The 12251-nt window shown below is 35.8% G+C and overlaps 1 protein-coding gene across 3 annotated transcripts in view; it reads left to right on the top strand.

Annotated features, from left to right (window-relative positions):
- Pli (Pellino) overlaps positions 1 to 12251 on the top strand; it is a 62782-nt gene that overhangs the window by 8149 nt on the left and 42382 nt on the right. For 2 of the 3 annotated variants that reach the window (XM_053758048.2, XM_053758050.1), the window contains exon 2: positions 8770 to 8874. In XM_053758048.2, the coding sequence (XP_053614023.1) occupies positions 8770 to 8874 (105 nt within the window). Of the gene's footprint in view, positions 1 to 8082; positions 8175 to 8769; positions 8875 to 12251 lie in introns of those variants that run through there. The other variant, XM_053758049.1, reaches the window with a different exon arrangement.

The raw sequence follows: 12251 nt of genomic DNA, 5'->3' as shown, positions 1-12251 counted from the left end.
GTTTTTTAGTTTTTTATTAAGTTTTCAAAAAAGAAATTAAATTAATAAATGTATGTACTTAACTAAAATTTTTGACATTAAAATAAATATTAGATTGGAAGCCGCTGACTCTAACAATATCCATTTGGTGAGTATATGTGTAATGATTTAAGATTTAGCGATGGTAGCTCTAAAATCAGGCGGGCATTTGATGTGGTACTTCTGCAGTTTTTTATATAGGAGATTTTGCATCAACAGAACAGAAAGGTTTCCGTGGTTTTCCCCTTGTGGCGTCCATCGCACGCGCATTGCCAAAATGTTGCGGTTCGCTGACCGACGCTAAGGGGCCCACAGTCATCCATTTATTATACTGTGATCATACTGTACACGGTTATGTTTGCAATTAATTTCACTGTCGGTAAAGTTACCTTGAACTCATACGTCTACGTTCTGTTTCTTTTTAAAATCAAGATTATTTTTCATTGAGAAACTCCTTGGGCCTTGGGTATATAAACTTTGCACCTACTAGGTAGTTTTAAAAAGTAGGGCAGAAGTCGATGGTTCGACTCGCTAGCAACAAACATATCCCATTTGTACGCTTGCCATTATTCTTATCGATTCGTTTATAGTGACAAATTAATAAAGTAAATATAAATCAGTAAGTTAGTTGTTTATGCTACCCATATTTGTGCGATACAATTCAGTGTAGCTAGTCATTTACGACCCAGATTGCTTCATATTAAGGTATTAAAAAAATAATCAATTTATTACGTCAGGCATGAATATTGGTCAAAGTAGTGAGTTTTGAGAAGTTGGGTTACAACGCGACAAGACGGCCATCTTGACTCAGTTTCTCGTTAAATCGACAGTATCCGGACACGATGTTGATTCAGAGTTAATTTCCGTCTGCCGTAAAAAAACTGACCGTTGAAACGTTGACCGTTACGTCTGACCAGTTCGCATCATCAGAGAACTTAATGTACTAGTTATACATGTACAAGTCTTATAAAATTCTGTTACCACATTGTGACCTAATAGTTTTGTTTGAGCTGACTATGGTATGATGGAAGTGGAAGGCTGGATTCCGTAGAGACACCTTGCTGATACCACTTATTTATTTACCCAAATTAAGTTACGTTTAGAGGCTCAATATTTAGACTACATATATACGAACTAGATGATTACATACAGCTAAGATGAAGGCACAGATAAAACCTTCCACGAGGCACTTAACACCTCTTAACCTTCGTCGACGAGTTAATCTTCATATTTTATTTTTATTCCTTGAATATGAAATGAATACTGACCGTATTCATGTTTAAAGCTCTCCATTGTTATGTTTTCAAAACGATTCTAACTTGAAAACTTTAGTTTTATTACCTGCCAGAGTAAATAATGAAAGTAGTTTCAAAAAAATAGAAAAGCAATTTTCTTTAATTGCCAGACTTTGCCTAACTGAATCGGCAAATGCGGTCGTTGGAGTAACTTTGAGCACTTACAGCTAGTGCTTTGTAGTTAGTGGTGCTTATAATTACTTTTAACTTATAAGGAAGTAAGTATGATATCTCAATGTGTCTGTTATTGTGTCAGACGTATTTAATAAAGTCTATATGTCTAGCTAGACACTATCGCCTTGTCAAGATTAGATGTTTACAATGTAGAAATATTCACGTTTTGATTATTAGTTTTGTTTTAGGTTTATTTTTTATATTGTATGGAAAATCCATGCTTGGCAGGCCCCATAATTATACTTTTTGGCAGCTGTTTTAGCTAAAACTCAGTGGCGGTTTAGTAGTTAGTTCCTTTGTAAATGGGACACACGAAAGGGTCGGTATAAAAATAGAATCGAATATCCATCGATCGTTTAGAATCAGAGTTATAGAAGCGTTTGGCTTAACTAAACGTAAGTGAGCTACGAAATTCAGAATATAATTTTACACTTTCTGGATGGTTAATAAATAAAAATCTCAAAATGGACGTCCCTCCCAGGCTGCTTCCTATGTTTAGTTAAAATAATTAATAGGTATAAAAAAGTTTTATATCCCTGAAACGCTCGAGGACGTCGGGACTTACTGTCGAATACTTCCTCAATATAATATTTAGTCAATAGGTTTTATTGTGTGAAGTTAATGAAATCAATCAACCAATTAACACAAAACGAAGGTAGATGCTGGTAGATTAATTTCGCTAACAGAATTAAGTCAACAAAAGGCGATGCGATCAGCGGGAAAGGCCAGGCGATCGAGAAAGTGGTACAGTCGGCTCCGTAGGCTACTTGGTTCTAAACCGCACAGCAATCTTCAACACAATTTGTGTTGTCGGCGTCAAATGCAAATCATTTACGTTGCAGACTGTACCTGTGAGATCACGACCGTGTGAACAGAGAAAGTACGAAATGGTAACCAACAAGGGATATTGCATAATGGACTAATTGTTGAAATAGTAATTACTTCATTGAGTGCCGTAGTAAGTAGTCGCATGGGAGTGAAGTCGGTTATCTTTGAGAGCCTCATTTGGTAGTTACATCATTTGATGTCATAGAGTTAAAAGTAGTAAATGAGTTTACATTTATTTAATACCACCTGTTAAAAAGTTGTGAGATGAATAATTTGATTGAAACTAATTTGACTAAACTAGTCCGAAACAGACACGTTAAATAATAAATCTGGAATAACTACTCACTTGTTATTTTATTGATCACAAACCGACGACACGACGCTTTGAACTCAGTTAAAGAGCTGTCGACAGTATCGACACGAACAAATTAGTATAGGTACTAGCTTTATCGATGTCAGCCAAATCTTCAGCCCGTCTTACATGTAATGTATCAACATAAACTGAAATAATTTTAAGTATGTAAAATTTGTACAATGAGAAGAAGTAAAGTTCCCATCATGGCGCCATAAATCTAATAACGCACCAAATAAAGTGCGATATGACCTTGCACACCGAAATGAGTCATGGATATTCTCGTCGTGTCAGAGTTGAGTGAACCACTTCCGCTGTTCCCATATGCCCATGTGCCCATTCTACCGGATGCTCCACAGCCTTAACGCATAATGTGTGACGTTCCACAGGTAAAGGAGCCTTATGGCAAGGCTATAAAGTGTCTTTACCCGTGGCAGCTCACAAATACCAGTACCCATAACTCGTATTGCCCATGAAGTACTGTGAATCACAGCGTGTCTTCTGAGAACTACCATATTTATGATGAAGAAGCTTCCTTTTAAGATATCGTAGACTATGTTGTGTCTGTGTACTTTACTTATATGTAAATTAAGATATTGGCAAAAATATGTTTAGCTTCGGATGCGTGTAATTTATTGACAAGTGATTATTAATTTTACCAAATAATGCCATGCAAATTCAAATTCAAATTCAAATCATTTATTCAGAAATTAGACCTTCACAGGCACTTTTTCTCGTCAGTCTTTAAATTTATAGTTATTTCTCACAAGCTAGAAACTACTGGCATTTCGGAACGACCACTGCTGAGAAGAAATGCCGAAAGAAACTCATTTGAACAGTGTTGGTCCCTATCATGCCAGATCGGCTTACCATTATTGTTTCTTACAAAAATTTTTTTTTTCTTTTCTTTCTAATAATATATAAAAGTACATAATGTACATAGTCAAAAGGTATATCAAAACAATGCCTTTTCCTAACTCTTCCGAGAGTTTAGAATGACTTTGTCGTACCTTTAGTATTTGTCATTTCTGCACGTTACTTCTCAATTACAGGTATGTTAACTGACAACGACTATCTACAATTCTTTTTAACCATTTTCATTAGACCCACTTTAATCCCTGTAAGACTATTTTAAATACCTTTAGAAAGTTTACTTCCATGCGGATATTGCTTAGAAGTTATAAATTTATGATTCCTATCATATACGATGATAAACGTCTACCCGTATTACAGCGATTATGACACCAGACAAAGCCGAGACTGGCGGAAGAAATTATTATAATTACTGCGTGGCATGCAAACAGCTTGAGGAACCGAGTGCGTCTTACTGCGACATGATCTCGGGCTATCGCAATGACATCATGTCCGAGTTTAAGGCCACCAGAGCAGACGTGGTTATTGTTTGATCCAACCCGTGGTATGCCAATGAAATTTTGTATATTGGGAGAATAGACTTTATTCGTACGAAACATGAGTATACACATGCATTACATAAAACTACAGAAACAGTCAAATTAAATAAAAAAATATTTTCGTGAGCAATCTACAAATAAATAGGTGGAACAAACAGACATTGTGTAATATGTGTAGTATTGAAAAGATTTCATAAATAATATTTGGGTTGTGAGGGTTCACAAGAGTTTCGTAATTGGTAGCCCAGATTAGAGTAGAATCAGTCAATCAATATACTTAGTTCAATCAATAATTCCTTGGCCGACTTTAGTAAAGATATACCGCGTAGCACGACATTGGCATTTGGCAACCCTTTCTGAGTTATGCTATGTTCTAAAACGCTGTACCTCGTATATAGATGTTCTACCTAGTATATAGATTTTTCTTTTATTTTTTTGACCCTGGAGAAGTTCAAATTATCAGAATAAGAAAAAAGTCCCAACAACTACCTTATCTAATCTATTCGTGTCTTCGATTTTCGTTTCGAAGATAAAAACATAGGTATTTCCCAATAACATCCTCCCTCATGGTCCATTAAAGCACTTAGTAATAATTGTCTCACGAGTCCATATGTAGCAGGCTGGTAGCAGTGGAAACCGTGGCCTATATCGAGGGGGGCACCGGGCGGGGGTGGAGACAGGGGCTTTGACCCCGATCCCACAATCACGGCCGCTCAGGCAGACGCGATCCTCGGATCTCCTCACAAATTACAGGAGGCTACAGATGACTAAGCACAAATGACAAGGCAGGTGCTATTGAAATTGCTCGTGGCTTCATTGACTTTAATCTTTATCTGAAAGTTCTTGTTCGGGCAGTACTTACCCTTAAATTGCTAACACTGGTGTCAGATTTTATTCAAGTCGCCTAAATCCTACTACCTAGTTATTTTTATAGATTAAGGTTCTTTCTTATTGTCCATTTCATCTATCAGCTTAGTTCATTAAGTAGTTTAGTCATGAAATATCGTATTTAAGGCTTCTATCTAATCGGTTTTGATCACAGATCTAATTCTGTGGTCTAGATCGTACAAATCAAGTGCTTCAACACCATAAATTTATCTATTCAATGCGGCTAATAAGCAAAGGTAGAACTAAATAAATAATTTGATCGAAATTTTGAAGAAAATTTTCTGTACTCTCGCTATTTCTTATTAGTATATTCCACTTCGAGCATTTTTATTAATGTCCATCAACCGCGACCTGTTTAAACCCCGTTAAATGTATCTAAAACGAGGGAAAAGTTTGACCGTTTTCAACAAAAGCGAGAGTTCGCGATTGGTGTCAGTCTACTTGAATTAAGTACCCGTTTAGTGATAGAGTGGCCTAGTTCGCAGATAAGTTATCGTTTGCTCGATCAATTGATAAAGCACTTATATTAGCTTTGAAGACTGGACGGTCCATGAAGTAGTATTTTAAGTATCATAGTATTTTAAGGGTCATAATGACACATACGTTGCTCTTGTTCGGCGTCCGTGAAATAACATCCTTTTACAAGCTTTTATACACTTTCGCTGTAATCTTTGTAATATAACTATTGAGGAAACCACAAGATTTCCAATCTAAATAAAAGTTAGTTAAACTTATTTACTCTAGGACCTAGGTGCTGAGATTCCCCACTGCGGCAGCGTCCTAATTTCATTACGTCCACTCATTGGCAAGGCAATTGGTTTAATCAATTCCGTTCAATAGTCTTCGATTGAATCTGGACTGAACAATCTCAGATCAAATATAACGGCCCATGTGCAGTCAATTTAAAAGCGTTACTTGATCAGCTCGTAAAGGGCTATTATCTTACACCTCCTGTGTAATGCCCCGTCATCATACGGAACAAAGATATCTGTCTGACATATTTTTTTGAAAATGCATACATATTAGTTATTAATTAATGAATAATTATTATAAAAATGCATACGATTATGTATAAATTTTAAATAAGTAGTAAACAGACGTAGTTCATCCTTTTTCGTATGACGACGGCGGAAATAGCGGAATAATAGTTTTAATTACTGTGAGCGTTATAGTTTTAAGAGTTGCGCAAGGCGGTGCATCGGCCGCAACCGGTTTGAACCGCCTTCGTAATTTACCACTAATCTTGACCCACAGTACAGATGTCTCGGACCAGTTCTGGGCCTAACGCCCGTGATATCATAAAGATCGGGCGGAAGTGGTAATGAAAAGACAGACGGATTTGAATTTATTTGAATGGAATTATATGTTGCCCATTGTTGGCAGCGGTTATTATTGAATGAGGATTACTGGTTAGTGATTTTCTGACAGCATTTTCAATAATATTTTGTAGTGGATGTTTTTGAATGAATGAATTAATTAATTTCTTGGTCTTACCAGGGGGCTTACCATATCATCTCTTAACGCGATCCACTTTACGACCTAAACTGAACTGCGTCGCAAATTCGTACCATCGACTTAATTTTTAGTATGAATGCGATTCATTTTTGAATGTTGATGGTAGGCCTACAGGGCTGATATTCTAATTGAGCTCGATGCCAATTCTACTACTGGCAATTCCACACGGTCAAAAAAAGAGTAAAGAAAAGAAAAAGTCTAACAAAAATACTGGTATATCGAAAGAAAAAACTGGAAGTTTGTCTTGTAAGTTGGTTCTCGATGAACGCTGCGCCCACGCTACTTTTTACTGACTTTTTTGTAATTAATACCAGTTTGTTGCGCCCCATACTATAATGATTTAGTGCGCAGGTGTGCGTAATCATAGACTCTATGAAGCTATCTTCAGCATCACGAAAATACATTGTGGTTTTATACACATACCTTTTGTTAGTTAATTATACATTTCATTCTTCCTTTCCTATCGAGTGTGTTAATATATAACAAGAGCGTCAGGTTTTATTCAAAGCGCTTAAAGGCATTGACACGACTTTTACGACTAACTACCGAAATAAATCGCATACACACTAGGTATGAGCTTCATTGAATATCATTTATTGATCCACAAATTCCATGACTAAAATGACAGTTTTAGTTTTTAAACTAATGCACAGTACCTTCGTGATATTTAAAATCTAAACTTTCGCTATAATATTAGTAGTAGGTATAAACAACACTACACGTATCTCATAATTATTGTTTAAAAATATTTTGTCCTTATTATTTGGTATATTGAGAAAGTTAAACTTAGCCACAATTGGTCGTGGTTGAATAAATCTTGACACTTGGTTCAGACTGATTATAACCTTTTTCTATTCAACAAAGAAAAAGCCCATCAAATTACAGTGTCATGCCCGTGTTCTGTAGGGAATTGGATTTGCTACGCCATTTATTAATTAGTTATCTAAAGGTTAATCAAAACATTGGACATTAGTATCGCTGTCAAATCGAATTGACTAATTAATGTGACATTGTTTATGTTGACTTTATCAAGTCTTAACATTAAGAACTGGTTAAGTAACTAGTAATGAAAATAATGCTTGATTTAAACCGGACCGAACGATCAAAATCGAAATCTTTTAGAAGTCATTTTCTTTTTTTTTTTTAAACGCTGCGAAGCTCTGTGCAGTCAACAGCATTTCGATCAACCTAAAACCGTTGCAAATACGCCCGTATGACAGCCGCATAGAGTTCCGTACTGGGTAACTTGACGTAAAGTTGTTTGTACTTGAGAAGTATTTTATTTTGGCAAATTTATTCTATTGCTGCGACGCTTGCTGCTTATTCCTTGTAGTGGCTTCTGTATACTTTCCTTTTAAAATCATATTGTTTATTTATGAGCATACATAATAATTATCCCGGGCTTTCTCTATTCTAATAGTACAAATATTTAACTTATCAGTTTATCACTATTACTATATTGTGGATTACCCGTGAATCATCAATTATGTTTTTTAAACATGGTTAATTTCACATAGACTGATTCAGACGTGTTTTCCCGCTGTACACTGCAACCGCCAAAAGCGTTATGTGGATTTATTTTATTTATTGAGTTAAAACTAAAATATTTTCCGTAATGTTGTATTGTGATAAAGCGGAACATCGTATTCTATGGCATTCACCATTTTCCTGCTATTATTTTGGGCCTTTGAAGTATGATTGATTTTGTGTTTCTAATTTTTTATTTTCTTACGAAAAATATGTTGAAACATACATAAAGATAGACGTGAAATCAAGATTTCTTTGCCACTTTCATTTAAAAAATAAAGTTTTATTGTGCATGATACCTATAGCTAAGATGATATTTTATTAATTCTAAAATCGCAATTATCATAACATTAATTTCGCGTGATGCGTCTCTACTCCGCTTGCATGGTAGACAATTTCAACCCCTCCAGAATTAATTGCTCCTGAAGGTCGAGTGTTTTCCCGTTTAATGAAATATCGAGCCGAAAATATGTTTACCGGTTAAATAATCACATATGGGTACTTTTTCTAATACTAATTGGCAATTAGAAGCCAATGTTTCTGTTTTGTCACACTTAAAATAGTTCACACATGGTTCGTTTGGAATGAGTCAAAGAAGTAATGACAACAATTATGTGCCTAGACTATTTTTATTAACAGTTTACACCCTATTTCTTCCGTACGTAAAAGAAACGTACGTAAAAGATGAAAACGGAGCTATTAATGAGCATTTCCCGACATTTCAAATTAATTATTTAATGAGTATTTTCATTTGTTTCAGTGCTGCGGACAGTGCGGACTCACCCATACTTGAGGAGGCCGGCGAGAGTGGTTCCGAACAGAAACCCAAACCGCTGGTCAAATATGGCGAGCTGGTCATACTCGGGTAAGTCAACATCTCTATTTCGCTTGGGTAAAATAAGAATATAGTCACCGGTGGAGTGCTAACTTGACTGGAACGCTAAACGGAACCATGAAATTAAGATTCGAATTGGTGCTGTTGAAAGTGATCCGCTAAACGGTACCTCAGTTTCTCGATTACTCTATTCGATCGTATGTTTTGTAACGTTATATCATCTTGTACACTGGAGTTAGGGCCCGTTTCACCGGTTACTGATTAAGTATATCTGATATTCTATATGTAACATATCGAACAGATAGCGTTAAAAATTGTATTTCACAAATGTTGGGTAGGGCTATCGGCCTAATTGGCCAATCAGATTAGGCAGATTTATCTAGTTGTTAGTTTTATCTGTAATATTACAAAATAAATAAAAAAGTAGTGAAACTGGCCCTTAGTCACGTTATCATTAGTGGACAGACGGACGGCCCAGGGGTTTTCCCGGGCAACAGTTCAAATAATATGCCTAACATCAGTGAGATAAACTATGTACACAATTCTTCAATGCTTAATGACACAAATACATTTCTTATAACTGAAAACTCTTCAAGCTGCATTCTTCATGATGTAGCTCGGTTTTACAGGGTTGTTTTCGAAAATTAGAGCTTTCGTAAAAGAAATAAATTCAGTCTGTAACCCCCATTCTACACCGTTAGCAAGTAAACTATGTACCATATACCATACCGCATATCATAAATTAACAAACGTACCGTCTCCTCATGTAACTTGTCACACTAACCAGAGTGTCGAACATGAGGATTATTCTGTCCATAATGTTCTGACTAGAAAGCATGTTTATATTTACTGTGTGATTCTGTTCTATAACAAGCGGCATGTCTAATTAAATATTCAAGAACGTTTGCGTGGCTCGCAGGGACAGCGTACCAAACTATTTTTGAGATACCCTTAATACCATGCATTTTTAACTAGTCACTGAATATATTTGGAAAGGGTATTCAGTTAAGGTGAGGCTAGATCTTGTTGCCGTTAATTGATTTAGATAATTAGTGAAAAGGAAAGGGCAAACCGCTGTCATATGAAAAATCTTATTACCACCTGAATAATACATTATTATGATAAGCTTGACCAGATGGTGCACCCAGCATCGGCTCTCAATAAAGGAAATCCTCAACGGTTTACTGCGTGGGCGTTTACTCTTTGTCCCACGTTGATATAACAAAATCGGTAGGAATTTACAGTTTTTTTAGAAAAACATGATATTATAAATTAAGTTTTAGGGACATAATTTTATTTTATTTATAATTTCATAAACCAGTAAATAAAACTTCGGCATCTCATCACAGAAACACACAAGACTTACGTGTGTTTTATTTAATAGGCAATTGGGCTATAACGTCCGCCTTGACCTACGCAAACACTAAAATAGAAATTAAACGTACACGGTCATGGCGATCAACCGGTTCTTGACTTTTCACGGAATTTACTATTGTAAAGTATGTTCACTGAATCTTAGAATTTTATTTATGTAGAAATATCTAATTTATATTATGTATGTGGGAGAAAACTTGTGCTAAATGATATTCGCTTTATTATTTAGAGGTATGTACTAACTATAGTTAGTATGTCAGGCGTAATACAAGCAGATAAAAATAGCTTACCGCATTTGTCCCTGTCTGAGGAATAATTTATGAATAGTTTAATTTTATTTCGGCGTCTCTTTATTGCATCAAAGAAGAGATAAACATTCTGGTCTAGACATCATTAGCCAATATTTAGGTTTGGAATATATAACATTTTATCAAATATAAACGGTTTTCCGTCTCTCTTTGAAACTTGCCATGCTATTTCGTAGCTGCGCCATCATGTACAGTTTGAAGTATACAAAGTGCTAATTTGTGTGTCACTTGCGCACATTGACCTGCCTGCACCTAGGTACCTATGGTAAAAATGTTACCGTATGATAAATTCACATCTGTAGACGAATGCTAATTTGAAAATATATCGATGGATAAAATAAGTTTTTTTACAAAAATGACATTTTTATACTAGTTTTTATTGTTGTCAGTGAGATCTTATTGCATTCAATGTGTGATAGAAAACCGTTGAGGAGCTCCCACTACTGGAGGAGTTCTAGTCCATTAGATCATGCTTAATCATAATAATGCATTGTCATCCAAACTAAAAACGAAACTATACAAAATACTCTCTCAAGATATCTGATTCAAAATTGAGTCGCAAGATTCCACCAGAATAGACATAGCGACACATTTACATTGCAAGTTAAATAGAAGCTTGTGAAATTGAGTGCAGTTCGGGCATTAAATTTCCCAAGCTTCTATCTTTCAATTAATTAACAATCGGGATTTATTTATAAGCTGCAGAGATATGACGAGATTATATTTTCGATTTTTCGCAGATAAATATGTATCTCAATACTTCTGGATTAAATTGTTAAAACTGAAAGATTGTGGCTATATTTAGTATTGATTGTGTGAATGTTTTTTTATCATAACACGGCAAGAGAGTAAATGTTAATGATTCGGCGTTGAAAATCCATTGTTTTGAATCGATCGAGTTGAAGGGTTTTTTACTCAACGTGGGAGTTGAGGTGTCATTGAATAAAAGAGATATAAAACCACAGGATATGTTATTAAAATGTTGACAAAACATTTCTAAAAATTTATAATTGTTAGTCATAAGATGCGTGCGATAAAGTGACGTCACTGTCTCGCCCGTTGTCGCCATACTTCCCGGGTCCCTTATCGATTGCGTTCCTTTTCAGGAATATTGTGTTTTATCTAAACAACACCCATCTTAATTTGATATTTCCGCCCTTATGTTAAAGGTAAGACCTGGAAAGATACATATTTTGGATTAGCCAAATTTTCGTTTTTATCCTTAGAAGTGTCTCTCTCTTTCTCATCTGAGCTTGCTCCCGGTTTTTTTCAGCGAACGTTAAGGCGTTTAGTGTCGGAGATCAGGGTCAGCCTTCCTACTTTTTCGTCTCCACTACTAACTACTGATACTGCTGTCCAGTCTCGTTACTCAGAACGGAAAAGTAGGGTACGGAAAAAGTAGGGTCTTCATTCAACCAAATCCAAACCTAGCTTTAGCGCTTAATGCAGCCATAATGCCACTGCCTTATTGCATCGCGAATTGGCTATGAGTGCTATGACCGGTAATGCAATATTTGAGGCCTCGAGGTCATGATCAAGCTTCTCCTCAACGCAGTCACGTGCTGATAATTTGCCACAATCTTCTCGTAAGATGCCATTTGCGTACCGTTTCCAATTATTTATTTAGGCCACCTGCAGTCGCGGTCTTTTGTCAAGCTTTTAGTTATTATGTACTTCTCTGTTTCTCTGAGATCTAAACGGTATGCAATAATATTTATCCAGCTA

This window comes from Plodia interpunctella, chromosome 17 (genome assembly GCF_027563975.2).
Source record: "Plodia interpunctella isolate USDA-ARS_2022_Savannah chromosome 17, ilPloInte3.2, whole genome shotgun sequence".
Lineage (NCBI taxonomy): Eukaryota > Metazoa > Arthropoda > Insecta > Lepidoptera > Pyralidae > Plodia > Plodia interpunctella.
The sequence above is the reverse complement of the archived record's forward strand: the minus strand, read 5'-3'. Positions and strand labels throughout refer to the sequence as shown.